Here is an 18,739-nt window from a genome sequence, read left to right as displayed (position 1 = left end):
GAATGCAGTTACATAAATATTAAAACGCAGATTTTTTTTTTCCATCTCTATGCAGAAAAAGAAATAAGAGAGAAAGTTACTGTGGAACAAAGAAACACCTAGAAGGTTTGATCTTCGTGCCACTCAGTGATACTTGCTATTAGCTGTCTAATGCTGCACACAGAAATACGATAAATGCTTTGCAGAATAATAGACGCTGTCATTCCAGTTCAGTCATGCTCTCTTTCATCAACGATAAAACAGACTCTTCCATTATAATTTATACACAAAACACCTGATGGAGAAAGGGTTGTGCTTGCTGAACTCGTGAGAAGACACACAAATATGTCTGCAGACAAACCCCAGTGCACCACGTACAGAGGGAATTATGTTTTCTTCTTCTTTGGTTTTATAAATAGTTAATGGTGATTTATTTCAGATTAAATGGAGCAGCTCCTATTGGGAAACTGAACTTGAACCAAATAAATGGAAAAACATGCAAACCTACAAGATACACAAACAAAACTTTATTAAATTAAAGGGGAATTACACAAAATAAACACATTCTATATGATATAAAGTGCAGAATGATTACAGTTGTGTTTAGAAGTGAATATATATAAATTTTGAGGTTTAATTATTCGCCACTTTAATTTTATTGTGGAATGACTCAGATGTGTAATGATTTTTAAAAACAATTACATATAAAATATGAATTTATCAAGTATTTTATCTCAACACAGTGAGCAACATTTCAAAAAGAACAAAAGAGAAGATTGTGAACTGATCAACATCTGTTTAACAATTACTTAATATTTCTGACTTATTTTATATTTTGTGTCTATTTTGTGATTTACAAATAGCATTTTTTGTTTGCATGGTAAAATGTCTTGAGACGACATTTGTTGTGAATTTTGTGCAAAATTGATCAAATGAACTCAACTGAATAAGAAGAAAAAAACAATTATTTTCTCAGTCTGATAAAGTTTAATCAAACCACACTTTTCATGCATCAGGCTTAATTAAAATGACCAAAATTATTTCTATTTGCTAAATGCCACAATAATGGGGGATGGGAAACGTCAGAGATTTATGTAAGATGAGGTCTTAAAAGTTAGCTTCTAATTAACTCAAACGTGTCAAAAAAGTTTGAATTTACACCGCTAGCTGTTAAAAATATCTCAAAACAGAAAAGATTTAGTGAAAAACTTGTAATTCAGACATAAATATCAAAATTCGGAGGAAAAAAAAGGTAAAAAGTCAGCAATTAAGATCAATTTGTAGGAAAAACTACATTTAGAAAAGAAGGTGAATTTTAAAAAAAATCTAATTTGAATTCTGAGAAAAGTCAGAAATTAAAGTCAAAAATCTGAGAAAAAAAAAAAAAACTAAATTTGACACCTGAAGTAAAAATTCAAAGGAAACAGTTGGAGTTTGGAGGAAAGAAAATCAGGGAAACAGATTAATTTGGAGATAGATTAAAGTCAAAATTAGGAACCAGTGTTGTGTTTTTGTTGTGACCATCAACGATGATGTGGGAGTGGATAAAACACGCCAACAGGAAGTTTCTGGACAATGTTACAGTCTGAGGTTAACGATTGTGGGATTTATCCTTATATTTCAACATTAATGCATAATTTTCTTCCTTAAAATTAACTCGAACATGAACAGATACAATAAATCTGATTTTTAAAACATTACAAGTTTATTTCACCAAAAACAAGAGAATCATTAAAAAGTCTGACCCTGAAATTCACCCTGTTTGTATTTGCTGATTTAAATGGGTTCACCTGTAGCAGTAGCTCCCTGAGTCGGTGCAGCTGCGACTCCAGCTGTTTGTTGTGGTCCTCCAGGATCTGCATCCGGGTCTCCAGGCGCGTTTTGTGCTGCCGCAGCACCCGCGCCTCAGCCAGCAGCTCTTCATCCTGCGCCCCTCCCGCTGTGGGCGACCCGGGGTCGCCCTCACCAGCCTCGGTTAGCATGGGAAGCGCCGCTGCCTCCTCGTGTTTCCACTTGAGTCGCCTGTACTCGCTCTGCAGAACCCTGAGGACGAGGAAGCTGTCAGGCCAACTTATTGATGCAGGAGGCAGAAAAATATCAATATGATGTATATTTATTTACCTCCAACAGAAGAATGTACATAAACATTTAGTGTAACTGGAATAATCTCACTTAAAATGTAAATAGTGACATATTGCTCAGTGTAGCATGCTACATTTATAACTCCAAATGCATTATAACGCAAATGGATGTTGACAACTCACCCCACTTAGATTAATTATCTTTAATACAAGCTCTAATACTCAGCACGCAATATTTCTCCTTAATGTGACATAATATTGGGGAAAATTGTTTTGAGTTTGTAAACTTGTAATATTCGCTAATTAATTTGATTTTGGACACGCTGACCTGCAGGCTACTGAGACTAATGTGTCTGGAACAGCAAAATGGAAGGACTGGCATTAAAAGAAAGAACAGAACATTTTCTTTCTTAGTCATAATTTAAATGAAAAACTTCATGGACTCATCACCAAATCTTTCACTGCAACTTTTAGGGTAAAAACGAGCACTGTGAGCAGTTTGCTTTTTTTGTTTTTTCTTCCATTTATGTGTGCACCTTGCTGATGTCTCCTTCAGGATTTATTCTGCACCATTTCCAACAAGATTGGTGAGTAATTTTGATTCTAAACCATCTAATTGTCCCAAAGTGTCTCCCTCTTAACAATTTGGAGTATTAAGACAGAAAAAAATGGCAGCAAAGAAGTCCAAAACTGTTGAGTACTTTCAATCTGACAACTAGAAAAAAAACTTCATGTATTTTGCTTCTTCTAACTGGTCTCCTGAGTTCTCAAGTGCATCAAATGTTCAAAGAAAAGCTGATGCAATGCAGTGGTAAACATGCCTCCAACCACTCATCTGAAAGTTAAAATGAATTTTCCCAAAGTAAAGAGTCAGTTTTAACATTCATCTTTGTACTTGTGCAAATGAGAAATAAATTTACATTTTAGACGCTGCAAATGATCTAACTGTAGTTTTAGTGAAATATTCTGTCTTCCAACAGAACAAAACTACTTATTTTAAGTCAGATATCAGAATTTGTTTTGGAAAATCTAATAAGTAGCAATAAAATCTATTTAATCAATCCATTGCATTAGTGAGGATGGCTTCACGACGACTGTTCATTTATTTATTCATAACTTTCTGAAGTTCTTGCACTGCGGTGACTCTTTGGGTCTTCAGTCATTCTTGGATTTGTAGCTGGTGGTTCTGGTGATGACCCAATTTAGATCTAATGCTCCGCTACAAAAGATCCTCACTACCTGTAAAAACTTCAGCAAAACATTAAAGCCATTTTTTTATTTATTTAAAACGTCCACACAATCACGAGTCGGTAACTAAAAATGGCAGCAGTGGATTACAAAGCTCTGCTTAATATTTCTGACTTAGGGAAAGTCAGAATATTAGGGAACGAGCCAAAAGGGAACGAGTGACGACATATTTCAAAACGCCACATATAGCCCAGCCCGTTACCCAGCAACTTAAACTGAACTACTGGACTTTTGAACAGCTGGTTTTGCTCACATTACGACTACAGAAATGTAGTGAGTCAAAAGTTATAAGTTCCCCTAAAAATAAACACTCAAAGAACTTAAGTACAAGTAAATGTACCGTTATTGCACATCATTGCTAATTAGTTATATTTTTACTACATTTAAAGGTCATATGTAGATAATTAAACTACAGTAGGAACCAGATCCCTTTTAATGGCTCCTAATATTCAAAATCCAGGAAATAAAGTTGCCTTTTTAGTCCCGACTCTCAAAACACACAGGTCGTTCTCAGTGATGCTGTTAGTTTGGGTTCGTTTCAGCTTTGTAGCGGATTTCTTTTGTGCGGCCCTGATTTATTGTGTGTACACATTACACAAACACCACGTCGGGGCATTTTGAGAAAAATAGAAATAATAATTTGGTCAAGGTTTCCAACACCCGGAGGCTATAAGTATGTGCGGGTTTACGTTGCTGTGGGTTTGTAAAGGTCACTGGCAAACCGAGGACGAGACAATTATTCATATGAATCATTCGCATAAAGATGCCTCTAGTGACAAATTAAGTGCATGTAGGAGAAAATGAATTAGCGTCATTTGTGGAAAATGTCTGAACCCCAAGCACATAAATTCAAATCAAAGCATTTTGTGTTTCAGACTTGCTTTTCCTCTTGCGTCACAACAGTCAGTTCATTACGAGCTTTTCTCCTCTCTTTTGGACAAAGGCTGTCAAAGTGAAGCTCGATTTACAGCTTCTGCCATGTTATCACACTGCTATACACATTTGGCTGACAGCTGTGCGTTCAGAGTGGGTTTTTTCTTCTTTATTTTCAGTTGGCTGTTCAAATGACTTTTGAGCGCGTTTACTCTCAGCAGGAGATATTTCAAATCGGAGAATTGTTGAAAATAGTGCAAACAATAAACACCTGCACACTTTTATGGAGCTTGTCTGGATGTTTCACTAAACCAGGAGATGACACTGCAAAAACACGAAATCTTATCAAGTATTTCACGTCTAGTTTTAGTGTAAATATCTTATTCAACTGACTTACAGGTGAGGTTTCAGAAAGGTATAGGAGCTTAGTTTAAGGCTGCATTCACACTGCAGTCAGACTTTTTTGCCGGGGGCGACCTCTATGTGTTCTCCAGTGTGAACGGGCAAACGACCCGAAAGTGTCACACATGCGCAGTAGAGGGCGCAATAGCGTCAGTGTTCTGCCATCCACCATAAAAGAAGAAGAAATGCTCAGTGTTTGCAGAAGTAAACATGGATGCTAACTGTGGCGCATAGCTTACACGTGAAGTTGTTGTCCGATTGGAGCAGCACTTTAACAACTTAATCCTCATCATGGTGGTTGTTTTAATTCCTGCTATCAGAGCGCAGAATAGTGACATTTGTCAAGAATCAGTGACGTTCAGGTCGGATGAACGCGACCTGGTCAAAGGTCACATTTGAATCTGATACCCAAGTGGGCTGGGTCACATTCGAAAAGGATCGAACCTCTGCTGTTCAGACTGTCATGGAAAGATTGGATACAGGTCGCATTACGGCCAAAAAAAATAGAATATTATTTTAATAGAAGATTATTTCACTTATAGAAAAATGCTGTAAGTGAAATAATCATTTTTAACAATATTAAGACTTATTTATTTAAAACAAGCTGAAAACTTTTAAGTCAGTTTTGTCACTGACTCCAAGATTAAGAATTAAAACTTAAAAATTAATTAAAACTATGATCAAAAATCTATTTTTGGAAACATGGAAGCAGAAACAAAACTGGTTTATACGGCTTAGTTTTAGTGAAATAATCTGTCAGTGGATCAACATGAAAAAATTATGTATTTAAACCAAATGAATAATTTCCTGCTAAAATGTTTTTTAAGTTAGTTTTGTCTTGTTACAAGTTTACTAACGTATTTTTTCAGTGTAAATAGTCAACAACGTTCTTATTCTTGATGTGTTTTGATGGATATATCTGGTTTGCTTCTATTTTATTTTCCGTAAATGATCAGCTCAGTCGATAAATACTTCAGGAATTGTTGTGCATGAGTCAAAAACTTCAGGATTGGGACATTTTCCCAGCCACAGACCTGTTCTCGTTCTCCAGGCGGGCCAGGGTGCATTGGAGCTGCTCCTTGTCCTGATGCTCCAGGTGAGCCAGCAGCATGTGCTGCCCGCAGGGCGAATCGTGGTCCAGTGCTGGGCTGGAGTGACGCAGGAGGTACTGATCTTCATCCCTGAGTCCCCCACACAGGAGACAGCACACTGAGCCACCAGCACACAGCCACCAGCAGCACAAAGCAGAGCCAACGGCGCGGCATCGCGGCCAAAGCAAAGCAAGCAGGACGATGAGGTCGGGGGTCACAGGACGAGACAAAACCAAACAGAACGGGACAAACCCGGCTAACCGCACCATTAAACCTCTGACATTTACCAAAACCACTGAGCTCATCTTTAACTTCAACACAACGCAGCTCCAAAAATAATAAAATCACCAATGACACTGAAATAGAAAAGATAATGTGAGGATCTATTACAGCAGACCTGAGGCAATAAATAGATGTCTAACTGTCTGGCAATTATTGTAATGGATGTAATGGAAAGAGAGTTATTTTGCAGTTTATGTCTGGTAATAATACTTCTGCCAGTGGAGGCAACTTTATTGGATTAAAGTTAACAGAAAGTTATAACCTTTTTATTTTTATTCCTGGTTATACATCACGGTAATATTTAGAAAAATCCTCAGCTTAATTCCTGCATTGATTTAATGTGTTTTAATCCAACCAAGACCACAGCCTGTCGCAATAAACAATTAATCCCAGGACAGATTAACACGAGTGCAATAATTTCAATTCAGATGATTAGCATTTTTGTGTATTAGGCATAATTCATTTTATCTATGGTTTTGGTTGTATGTAAGTTTTTATTTCCATTTTTACTGTATTTTGGTTGTCTTGTTTCATTTAGAATATTTAAAATATTGTTAAGTTTTCTTTAGAAGATTAAAGTTTATTGGTCTTTGAGAGGAAAAACTCAAAGACTATTTTAATCAATAAATTACTTGCTACGGTGGCTCGTAGGCCCAAACCAACATTACAAAATCTGGAAAACTTTTACAACTTTCAAAACAAAGGCACATTTTAGAAAACAAATTAATAATATGTGAAGCATGTTTACAAGCCTTGAAACAAATGACAAAATCATGCCGAAAGGGAATATATTAACTCTAAGTGCACATTTTATTATTTTTTTTAATAATACTAATAATAATACATCAAACTTATGTAGTGTTTTTTAGCATCGTCATCTGTTAGCCATCAGAGGAGAGTTCGGTGTCTGATACTTGGTAGAGGCTACAGACTGTATGGGGATTTTGATATTTTGGAAATTTTAGCCAGCAGTTTTACAGAAGCTGAACAATGTCAAAAAAACACAAACAAACCGTCACCCTCCTGCTACTTCCTGTTGTCTTCTTCGTCGTGTTCAGCAGCAACGTCTGGATGTTGATTGTGTGACTTGTGTGATGCAAAAACATATATATATATTTCCATTATAATTTAGTAAAATATATTTTATGACCTCATTCTACTGTAGAAAGTTTTTGTCTGGAAATTGTTATGTTTCAATTTGTGCCATTTGGAAAAACTGACAAAAAAATCTGAGCAGAAACACAAAATCTTTCAAATTAAAGATTTATTTTCCAACTCTGACCTGGTCATGACCTACAGGAGAGCAGCATCTAAAATAATGAGACTGCAAATCCGACCGTAAGAAGTGAGCTTCTTCCTCAGGGTGACTCATTGCTGCTACTCAGCCTTGTTGACAGAACTAAGATTTCAGATATTTAGGAAGAGCTAGAAGTAGAAATGGGCTGCTTCAATTTAAAGGTTGGAGGTCTCATGAGCTCCTTCCTGGAGGGCGTGTTTCAGATATGACCCACTAACAGGAGGTCTCCTGGCAAATCATTGACTTGTTGGGGAGATTAGATTTTGTATCTGACATCTGAACACCTCAGTCCCCTGCAGATAAGCTGGAGAAGGCAGCTTCAGAGAGGAGGCTTTCTGGAAATCTCTGCTTGAGCTGTTTCCCCTGCAGCTTTTTCTTGAATGTGTGGCAAAGGCAGCATGAATGGATGTAGCAACAAAACTTCTGCAATACAAAATATATCAAAAATTACCTGTGACTTATAAAGAATTATCTGTTAATTAGCTTTTAAATTTACTGTAAGATTGCTTTGATATTCTGACTGAATAAACGAACCTTATACATTTAATTTCTATTTATTACCAAATGTAGCTAAAATGCCTTGATTTTTTTTTTTTACATTTTGTGACATTAAAAATAAAACCTTTATAGTATTTTAATGAGATTTTATGTAGCAAATCAACATAAAGTATAACATAAAGTAATATAGATGGAAAATGCTTCATGAGTTTCAAATTACAGAAAACAAATCTGAGGAAGCACAGCATGGATTTGTAGTCAACATTATGTGGACCAACTGTTCAAATTCAAAAATACTTTATTGATCCCAACAGGAAATTAAATGTTCTTGTAACATTTAATTTACAAGAACAATTGCCTTTGGGGATTTATCTCAACTGGGTTGAACACTTTGCTCCTACACTGCAAAAACACAAAACCTTATTAAGGATTTTTGATCTTATTTCTAGTGAAAATATCATCGTAAAATTAAAGACAAAACTAACTTACAAGAAATTTTTTGCCAAGAAATAGGAGTTTATTCGATATTGCTTTAATTTAGATGAAAAGTACTAGTTCACTTAAAACATGGAGAAAATGTCACAAGTGAAATAATTTGCCAATTAAATGACATTTTCATCAATATTAAGGAATTATTGGCTGAAAACAAGTTGGTCTGTCTAATTAAATTGTGATAAATTACACTGAGATTTATCACTTTCACGCGACAAAAATTTGAAAAACGTCAAGGGGAATGAAGACGTTTGAGGTTATAACCGCGTTTCACCTCCGTTTCCTGTACAGTGAGTGCAGAGCAATGTAGAAAGATGAGGGAGTGGTGAAAGCTGTGGACAGAGACAGCAGGAGTCAGGACAGAAAACAGCATGATAGCAGCCAAAACACCAGCTGGAGACGCAGATAGCACAGCAGCACGTTCGGAGCCATGCAGCAAAAAAAGATGCACTGACAGACAGAGTGACAGGTCTGCAGAATCAACCCCAAATACAAGACCACAAGAGCAGAAAGCAATGCTGCTACTGGAACCGAGCGGCTTGTCATGCATACCAAACATGCTCAGGAGCTCAATTATAGATACACATACTTGTAGAGTTCCATGCAAGTGCAGCAGTTTTTAAGATGCATGCATATGTGAACAAAGGCTTGAGAAGCACTGACGTCAGAGGTAAAACTTGCTTTTACCAAGTTTTGTTTTAGACAAAATAAAAAATGCTCTTTATGTGGTGTCAATCACCACCTTCTCTCAGAGGCAGACAGACATAACTTTCATCTGAAGAGAAATAATGAGCACATTTCACAATGCACACACTGAGAGATGCACCTGGAGCCCCAAAGACCATACAACACTTTGCACAGGGCTGCTGGGCACGCAGCGACGACTTTAAAGTGCAATGAAAGAGAAAAACAATCTCAGAGGAGCAAACGTTTGACAGCTCACACCGATGTCAACAAACAATGAGACACGGACTCAAAGGATGGCTTCCAACAACTCAAAACCTCTTTCTCCACTCTTGGTTTTCCACAATGAGAAGTGACTGCCTCATTCACATCAAAATAACACTTCTTCCATTTACTGCTACTCGCTCTCAGCTAAGTCCCTCAAACACAAACAGGCTCTCTCCACTATACACAAACCCAGAGGCTCAAACCACAGCAGGCGAGTCGCATGATGGAGGAGGACGACTCTCCATGTGGGTCAGTCCCATTATGTGGACGATTACTTACATCGCCAGTAACGGACAAACATGCATGTTCAAGCTCAAGCACAAACATAACAGAAATGGCTGATGTCTTGAGGGGCAAAGGGCACGCGCACACACACACACACACACACACACACCACACACACACACACGTGCGCGCATAAAGCAGCGACTGTAATCAGGGCGTTTGTTGTCTGGCCACATACTCACAGGCTCTCGTCTGGAGACAGGTTATCCGTGAAGAATGAGCAATTCTGGTTTTCCATTTCTGCCAATCTGTAAACAAACCCAAGTCAGTCAGTCAATGAATAAATGAATAAATAAATAAAGTCACAATCAATCAATCAGGCACCGTGTCCAGAGAACATCCCATTAAATAGAAACATTTTCTGGAAAAACAGCCAAAAGTCAATAAATCAAAAAGTCAACCTGCAAAAAATACAAAAGCAAAATTACTACAGTTCTGGAAAACATTACAAGCCCACAGAAAACCTCCTGGTTTTCCTCCAAATACTGATTCCTGAACTCTTCCTGAGTTAAAACATTAGTATTGTTGTTTCTCAATGAATATGTACTTGTTTTCTTTGCCTTATTTAAGCTCTGAGTGAGGTGCATCTTTCTCATTATTTTTAACCATTTCTCATTTTTTGCTATAAACACTAAAATTTTTCTTTGAATTTTGGAGGCATGTAGTTCATGGAATAAAAGAACAATGTTCATTTTACTCAAACATTTTCCAACAAGGAGTAAAATCAGAGAAACTCTCAGTTTTTTACGAAGCTGCACATTCATATCAAAATATCGCAAAAGGGAACTGAAACATTACTAAACATGAACACCAAATTATATTTCATTTATTGATTTTACCAAACATTTCATTCCAAACTACAGGCTTGAAGTCATACATCTTGTTTACACGGCTACTAGAAAGGCTGGTAGTTTGGACGTTGCAGCAACATGTTCTCAGATTTTGAATAATTACATCCAACCACCAATAAACTGTCTAGAAACATCTGGCTCACAAGATTGCATAATGGCAAAAATACTTTTTTCGCCTTAGAGAAAGAGCTATAAAAATGTCCAGAAGGATGGAGGATAAAACTGTACTGTGACTGTCTGGCAGCCTTCAGGCAATAAAAGCCTTTTTAGAAATAAGCTCTACTGAAATGTAAGCCTGTGAGGAGCCAGAGCGAGCGGTTTGGGGGTGTTTCAGAACCAAGGACTGATTTGACTTTCAGTGGACAGCCATGCTTCACAAGCTGTAAACTGTTTACTTGATAACAGCAAATACAGGGAGGTGGCGAGAATAAAACAACCGATTTATTAACCTTTTAATGGAAGAAAACCAGAGGTGAACAAGCAAAACCATAGTTTTCTTCAAATTCGTTTGTAAATTGACATTAAAAGACATTTGCTTTAAATAAATATATGAATGATTATTTTCTATACCATTTGTGGATGCATCTATGCTACAAATATTCCTACTAAAAGTGTATTATCCTATTTCTGCTTGGACTTCTAATCACAGAGATAAGCTGCTTGCATGTAGTTTCAGTTTTTAAGATCTTGGATTTTATTGCTAATGGATCAATTTTGTTGCGTAATTACAGATTGCTTTAGCATATTGCTTCATTTTCATTTTAAATCCTAATTTTTATGGGTTTTATTGAATGACCAACTATTTTGATCAGTCTCTGCTTCTCACCTTTTGCCACAAAGATTTACACCTACAGCTGCTCTCAAAATAGACTGATATTAAAACGTCTGATTCATTGGTTGGTGACGCTGTGTGCAGGAAGGATCTCCAGTACCAGTCAGTGTTACATTGAATCTGAAGAGGCTTCTGACTGAAGGCTGTTGCTGTAGGCCATGCATGGTTCAATAATTGCTGAATGTAGATTTTTAAAAGTATTGGATGTTATAAGTGAAACAATTTTCCACTGGAATCAGCACTTTTCCATCAAATTAAGGGATTATTAACTTAAAACAAGCCCCTATTTCTTGTTGAAAGGTTACTTGTAAGTCAGTTTTGTCGTATTTCAAGTGTACTAAGATGTTTCCACTTGAAACTAGACCAGAATTTGTGTTTTTGGAGCATGATGAAAATGTATGACCAGCATACAGACTGCATGCCAGCAGACCTAAATGTTTGCAGCAGCTTTCCTCCAGCAGAGAGATTCGCTCCAGACTGCATCATGTTCTGCAGCGTTGTCAGCTGAAGCAGTGAGGAGTGAAAGCAGCACCGGGTAGTGATTTAGAGGCTGTCTGCAGTGTCCAAGCTACATCCTATTTCTTTTCATTTTCCAACGCGACCGCAGCTCTGAAAAATGTTGGATTTATCCGTGTCGTGGTACAGGAGTCCTGGCACGGTGAACCTTACTGCTCGTAATTCAATCCGCAACACAATTCATCAGGAGAGGTCCTAAAACCTCAAGACTGAGTCAGGGACAAGAGTAAATGAGAAAGAAAAGGGCAGAACGTAATAGCACACAGTAGTGTGTGTGGGCTCTGGTGTGCACAAGCTGGTGTTTAGCTTTTTGTACATAATATTGGATGTGAAAGGAAATGAGAAATGAGACAGAGCGAGCGAGAGCGAGGGCTGGAGAGGAGAAATCCTGCCTGAGCTTCAAGGGGCTTCTTTATTATCTCCTTCTCATCTATCCTCTGTGGGATGTCACAGCAGCGGTGATGATGAAAGGAATGAAGTTCGGCATCAATGAATAGGGAAGAGCGCGTTGAGAGACACAGACGTAAAAAGCAGAAAAGAGAAAGGAGGCTGTGTCCGTGTTTGAAGTGTACAAACATGACATTTGTAACCTCAAACTTCAAAAACAAATATGGTGTTTGAGATGAATGAAGAATTTATGAAACGGCAGGAATAAATTTGGGAATATTTAATGCAAGACATCTTTGAGGAAGGTGGCCTTCTGCACTTCCTGCCTTAGAAAGTCTGGCTCAAGGCAAGAGAGTTTGGAAAATTACACATTTCCTCAAAAAATACATTTGAATGTAACTAGCACAGCTGAAAAAAAAGAGTAGCAACAGATGTATGAAAAAGGAAAAATAAATTTGGTGGAGACATTGAATTATTTTATGCAGAAAGAGAACAGCAAAGTTTACTTATCTAGAGACTTATTTTATGACCAGAGGAAAGTCAAGATTTCTTCAGCACTTAACCTCTGAACTTGAACAGAGGAGGAGATTTTCCTTTTTGCTACTTTGAAAAGGTTATTTCTTCAAAGTGCTGTCAGGTTGTGGCAGAAGTAAGAAACTGAAAAACATCTTTCAAATGTTTTAAGAATTTAAAAAGTGTCAGCCAAGGAATGATTATTAAGTTACTCTGACATCTATGAATTTTCTTATAAAATGCAAAAGTAACGTAAATATTTCTAACACTTCCTCTCAGTCGCCGACCTATGACGAAGAGCAGTGGTGGGATTGGTTTGCAGTCATTCGAACAGAGAGGACTTTTAGGTTTTTGATGTGGAAGTCAAGCCAAAGAGAAAAAATGAAACTTTTTAAGCTGCAGCTTGAGCAGGCCTTTTTTCAGCTGATAGAGTCTTAAATTGAGCTGCTGTAGAAGTCCTAGAGTGGAATTGCAAAGTCTGAAATGGAAAAACTTCCCTGAAGTCAGACTTGGAAAATAAAATGATTGTCACCAACTTTGATGCCAAAATCCAATATGGCTGCAATGCGTCTAAAAATACCCAAAAACATACAACATAAAATGCATTTCCAAACATATTTCCTTCATGTTCACATGCATAAAGACCTTTTGTATGATTTTGTTGTTGTTGTTGTTGTTTGTTAGTTATATGAATTATTGTCATTTATGTACATTTTAAATATTAAATGTAGACTTTTTACCACCCAAGAAATTACTTAAGTAATTTCTTGGGTGGCTATTTCTTTTACTTTTACTCAAGTAAAAACATAGTATAGTATAGCATACTCAAAAATAGCTCCCTAAACTCCAAATAAAAATCAAAACAACACAATTAGAACTAGCTCCAGGGTCATCCTAGAAAATACTAGGCCACATCTAAACCTCATTAAACAACCCATAATCCTACCAAATTTACGAACCTAGATTAAGAATTTTATATATTATAATGTAGGCACTATAACTAGAAAAAACTCAGGAACAACAACAAACAACATAACCTTAAATCACCCCCTAAAAAGATTAAAATCCAAGAATAAGGACAAACCACATTGTACAAAAAATTATCTTATTTTTCTCCCCAAGTTAATCTCATTACTAAACTCATAAACTACTCAAAAATAATTACCCTGAAAGGAAAACGCCAAAAAATGGAACCAAACACCTTATAAATATTACAAAACCAAAATTTATTCATTTCAACCTCTAATCTTAGCCGGTTTCTTAACCCCAGTAAACCTGTCTCAATATTCCCCCTATTTTTAGAAATTAACCCAGATACTCCCGAAACCTTTCCACAAAAAAACTCCTTAACAGAAATAAACCAACCTCATAGGCCAAACGCCAGAAAGCAACAACCAATCACAGAAAGGGGACAGCACAGCAACACTTCACACGTTCCATTCATACACAACCACGCCCACACTTAACGGAACAACAAGCCACCAATCAGGAGAGCCGTCTCCGAGTATAAATTGAGCACTCCGGGACCACGGACCTTAACTTTGGTAACACCGGAGAAGGACGAAGATCGAAACGCCTCGAACCCACAGACTGAGACCCGCCACACGAAAAAACCAACAGTTCTTATAAGAACTATTCCTGCTTTTTGCTTTTTATTTTATTTTATAAAAAACATAACTACTTTTCCCCTCTTGCCATTCTAGAAGCCGCCGCCGAACGAACACCGCACACGGGAGCCGGCTCCAAACCGGACCCCGAACCGGCTCCAAACCGGACCCCGAACCGGCTCCAAACCGGACCCCGAACCTGAACAGCGGCAACCGCCACTAACGAACCAACACACACCCACACTTTCTCTCTGTCCCCACAGACCGGAGCAGAACACAGGACCCACGGAGAAACTCCTCCGCTTCTTGGGCATGCTAGCTCCACCTTGCGGTGTTAACGGATAGCGTGTTTTTGAAACCAAGGGCCCGGTACGTATCGGCCTCCTCAGGTTCCGCCTATAGGAACAGCACGTGAGAAGGCGTATTTAGATTAGAATTAAAATACATTTTTAGATCAGCCCCGCAACAAAGAATTTAAGATCGAAACTCTGAAATCCAACAACGTTTCTAAGGCCTGCTAAACAGCCTTAAAATCCAAAAATTGATAACTCTTCCTACCCCCAAACGAAATAATAAATAGAAGCTCTAATAACAAAATATTCTAGTAATTAGAACGAAACAAAATAAGAAAGCCGGTCCGCCATCTTTAAATCCGCCCCTACAAACCCGCAGCTCACAGATCTGCTCAAACAACCATTAAGCCCTCAACTAATCCATCCTTACGCCTTAAAACAAAAACAATTAAATTAAAAAGGTTATTTCATAACCCACAACCTAGAGAACCGACCTATTCACTCAAATTAACCTCCTCTAAACAGGAATTAAATAAAACTAGCTTCTATTAGAAGAACAAACATCGAAAAGAATAACAAAACAACATAAATAAGACAGTTTATTCCCCTTTTACCTCAATATCCGCCTCCCCCTCGCTCGAAACCAATACAATCCGCGGGCGCAATCGAAACTGAAAACAACCATTAACAACGACCACTACTCACGCTGAATACCCCGTTAACGACCCAATAACAACCCATTCACTAAACTCCCGGAAGGGGAATCAAAACGAAACTTAAAACCGCACCGCAGAAACCGCAACTTTTATTAGAAAATAAAAGATTTACGCTACCAAACATTAGTGTTTTCCTTTTTGCAAAGCTTTATTTATTACCAAACCACCTTCCCATTGAACTGAAATTCGAATTCCAAAATTCTGAAATTCTTACTCCTGAAAATGCCGAACAATCAGAAAACCCTTATTGAATGGATAGAAATCGCCTTCCAATATATACTAACCCAGCACCAAAAAGCTCAAACCAAACAGAACCCAATAAAAGAAACATTACTACTAAATGAACTAAAAAACCTTCCAATGAAACAATTACAATTGATTCTCAATGGAGCCACCAAAAGAGCACAAAAAGAAATCAGGGGAATCAAACAAATAACCTTAAGCACAGCCTGTAAAGCAATAGAGGAAACCTGCACTAAACCAGCAACAATAACCACACCACCAATAGAATCAAAACAGGTTCAGGACAAACACTTTAAGGAAAATGAAATGAATAGCGACCAAACACAAGGGACCCACATATCCCGCCCACACACACAAAAAGCAACAGGGACAGATAACTCAAACCAAGAGGCCACCGAACCCCAAATACATCCACAATACCCACACCACAACACAACCACCAAATCAAAACCGGGCCTAATCTACAGTTTGCAGGAACCCTCCGCTTCTAACACACCAACACTCGAAAAAATCCAAAAAATCCCCCTAAAACCGGTAACAAGAACCCCCAATGCCCTCTTCACCACCCACAATCATTTCGGAAACAAACTAGAAAATTGGCGTCTAAAACCCGATAGACCCATACTTATCCTAGGAGACTCCAACCTCAAAAGACTACCTAGAGCCACCAACCCAAACATGCAAATAGATTGCTATCCTGGAGCCCAAATCAAACATGCTAACCACATTCTCATAACAACCAAAACCACCAGTGAAACCCAAAAAGTACTCCTCTCCTTCGGCATTAACAACAGAGATTACAGAGACCAAACAACAACACAAAAACTACTCACAACACTCTTAATCACAGCCCAGGGCACATTTCCACACGCAGATATCTACATACCACTCCTTAACTTCTCAGATGAACTTAGCTTCATACAAAAACAAAACCTCACCATGATTAACGAAACCATCAGGTCAACTTGCCAAAAACTACACCACCACATAATCCCACCAATCCCACAAACACACTTCCACACAGTGAAAGACAAAATACACTGGACACCCCCTACAGCACAAAAAATCTGGGACCAGTGGAACCAGTTGTTAAACTAACAGGCCCATATGAATTTAATGGAATGCCATCATTCTTGAACTCCTCAAAATCAATCTTGAAAGTATAGCATAGTATAGTATTGTATAGCTACTCTTACAAGTTTTAGATACTCTGTCCACCTCTGCTTTTCAGCAAAATTACTGACTTAATGCCCAAGAATTAAGTCAGTAATTCTCAAAGATTGATACAAATAAAAGATACTTGTTGCATTAGAAGATTTTTTTTCCTTTCAAGTAAAAATATGAAATAAATTACAGCAAAATATCAGCCAACCTCTGATATTTCTCGTTTCTTGTGGAGAAACGAGAAAAGTGCTCATTTCTCCACCAAACGAGCACTTTGACACCAACATACATGGGTTTACCTAATGCGTAATTTTCTCCCCCCATGTGAATAAAGTGTAGCTGTCGCTGTAATCATCCAGTACACCAGATCAATGAATTCTGAAAAAGCTGACCTGCCAGCAATGGTAACTTTTATTTTGATATAAGCGTGGTTTTCCATTGCTGTTCAAAGTGAACAGTGAGTGGAGGTTACGACTGAGAGTGAATTCAAATAAGAACTGCAATGCGCTCTTTCCTTTCCATAAGAGGAAAGGAAACCAAGTAAGCAGGAGAAAATAATGTGTCCTGTCAGAATAAAAGTAAGAGAGCATATCAAAGACTATTAATCCCGATAATGACTCCACTTGAATCATGTTAATGAACAAGTGAGTTTGGTCTTCGCTCATTTTCTCCTCCCATGTGAATAAAGTGGAGCTGTCGCTGTAATCATCCAGTACACCAGATCAATGGACCGTCTTTGAACCACAATGATTCAGAGAAGTCTAATATAATTTCATAAAAATTGACTTAATATCACATAGTCTTTTGTAAAAAAAAAAGTTTAAAGGAAGACTGAAAGTTAAATGACCTTTCCCCATGAGACACTGTTTAATTTAAACACAGCTAACTGAGGTGGTTTGCAAAATAATTTAGTTTTTCAGATTTTGTCACGTTGCAACTCAATTTATTTACTGGGAGTTTCGCAAATAAATGAACTTCACGCAGTTCATTTATTTGTACATTTGATCCAGTTTCTAGTACAAATATGCAGCCCTGTCAAAATAAACAAAAAGTAAATTAATCACATAATGAAATAAAAAGAAATGTAATTTTAATTTGGTTGATTTATCGTTTTTATCTTTTTCCCTCTTTTCATCAAAAACTGATAAACCTGGTGTTTTCAACCTGGTCTTCAATACTCTTTTTTAATATTTTTGTGTACAAAGACTTCATAATCAATTTAATATTAATATTTCAATAGTAAGATGAAAATCTACTCTATTTACTTGAAATGATCTCCTTTATCTTCATGAAAACTAACTTCCCAGTTAGTACTCTTGAAATAAGACAATTTTGTTAAAAGCTAGACCAGAAATACTTGCTTAGTTTTCAGTGACCAACACAACCCACAGGCTGTTTGAACAAAATTATATAGAATATGACAAAACCAATTAGATATAGAGAATGTGGCAGAAAATATCTCAAAAAACAGAGAGAATGGGATGAGAATAAAGGGAACAATAAATGTGCAGGAGGCAAAAGAAGAAAGGGATCAAAGACAAAGGCAAACAAAGAAGAGTTGGAAAGCAAGGGGGTAAAGATGAAAATAGTGCCTGCTCTCATTGCTGTCTGTTGCTCTTGTTTTGGCAGGATGTAAAGTGAGTAGATCCTCAGGGAAGTATTACACAATAGCACACATACAAGCACATGAACACTCTCTTTCCATTCATGCACCGCAGGCACATTGGAGAGGGATCTACGTGTCCAGCTATGCCCACAGTGCAGCTCTGCCAGCAGTGTGGGAGTCCAGGACTGTGGTCTGTTTATAACCTGTCACCGAGACTCTAATCTACACCGACAGCTCCCAGGTGACCAATGGGCTCACTGCCCCGGCAAGTGACAGGCCGCTGGGCAGGCTGAACCTTGCTAACCTTCACAGACACTCACAGGGAAACGCAAACTGCTGCGCTTGAGTTTAAATGTGTGTGTGAGGGGAAAGAGCGACTGCAACCTCAGAGCTGGCTAGAGAACCAGAAATTAAATCAATACCGCAATCAGCAAAGACTAAAAGATTGGTGAGGGAGGAGAAAGGGTGGACGGAGTACAGAGAGAGTGCATTAGGAGGAAAGGGGGATTATATGAAGAGGGGAAGTGAAAGA

General features: G+C 37.8%; 1 protein-coding gene across 3 annotated transcripts in view; it reads right to left on the bottom strand.

Annotated features, from left to right (window-relative positions):
• The window catches only part of LOC129360393 (dystrophin-related protein 2-like), a 74,833-nt gene that overhangs the window by 7,987 nt on the left and 48,107 nt on the right, over positions 1 to 18,739 (bottom strand). For 2 of the 3 annotated variants that reach the window (XR_008606037.1, XM_055030569.1), the window contains exons 17-19: positions 9,662 to 9,727; positions 5,618 to 5,764; positions 1,770 to 2,022 (exon numbers count right to left, since the gene is read on the bottom strand). Coding sequence is in view for 2 of the 3 variants with exons in the window: in XM_055030569.1 (XP_054886544.1) it covers positions 1,770 to 2,022; positions 5,618 to 5,764; positions 9,662 to 9,727 (466 nt within the window). In the remaining variant the exon portion in view is untranslated. Of the gene's footprint in view, positions 1 to 1,769; positions 2,023 to 5,617; positions 5,765 to 6,776; positions 7,677 to 9,661; positions 9,728 to 18,739 lie in introns of those variants that run through there. The other variant, XM_055030570.1, reaches the window with a different exon arrangement.

This window comes from Poeciliopsis prolifica, unplaced genomic scaffold, assembly GCF_027474105.1.
Source record: "Poeciliopsis prolifica strain line A6 unplaced genomic scaffold, Auburn_PproV2 SCAFFOLD006, whole genome shotgun sequence".
Lineage (NCBI taxonomy): Eukaryota > Metazoa > Chordata > Actinopteri > Cyprinodontiformes > Poeciliidae > Poeciliopsis > Poeciliopsis prolifica.
Note: the sequence above shows the minus strand (reverse complement) of the source record. Positions and strands in the feature narration are given on the sequence as shown.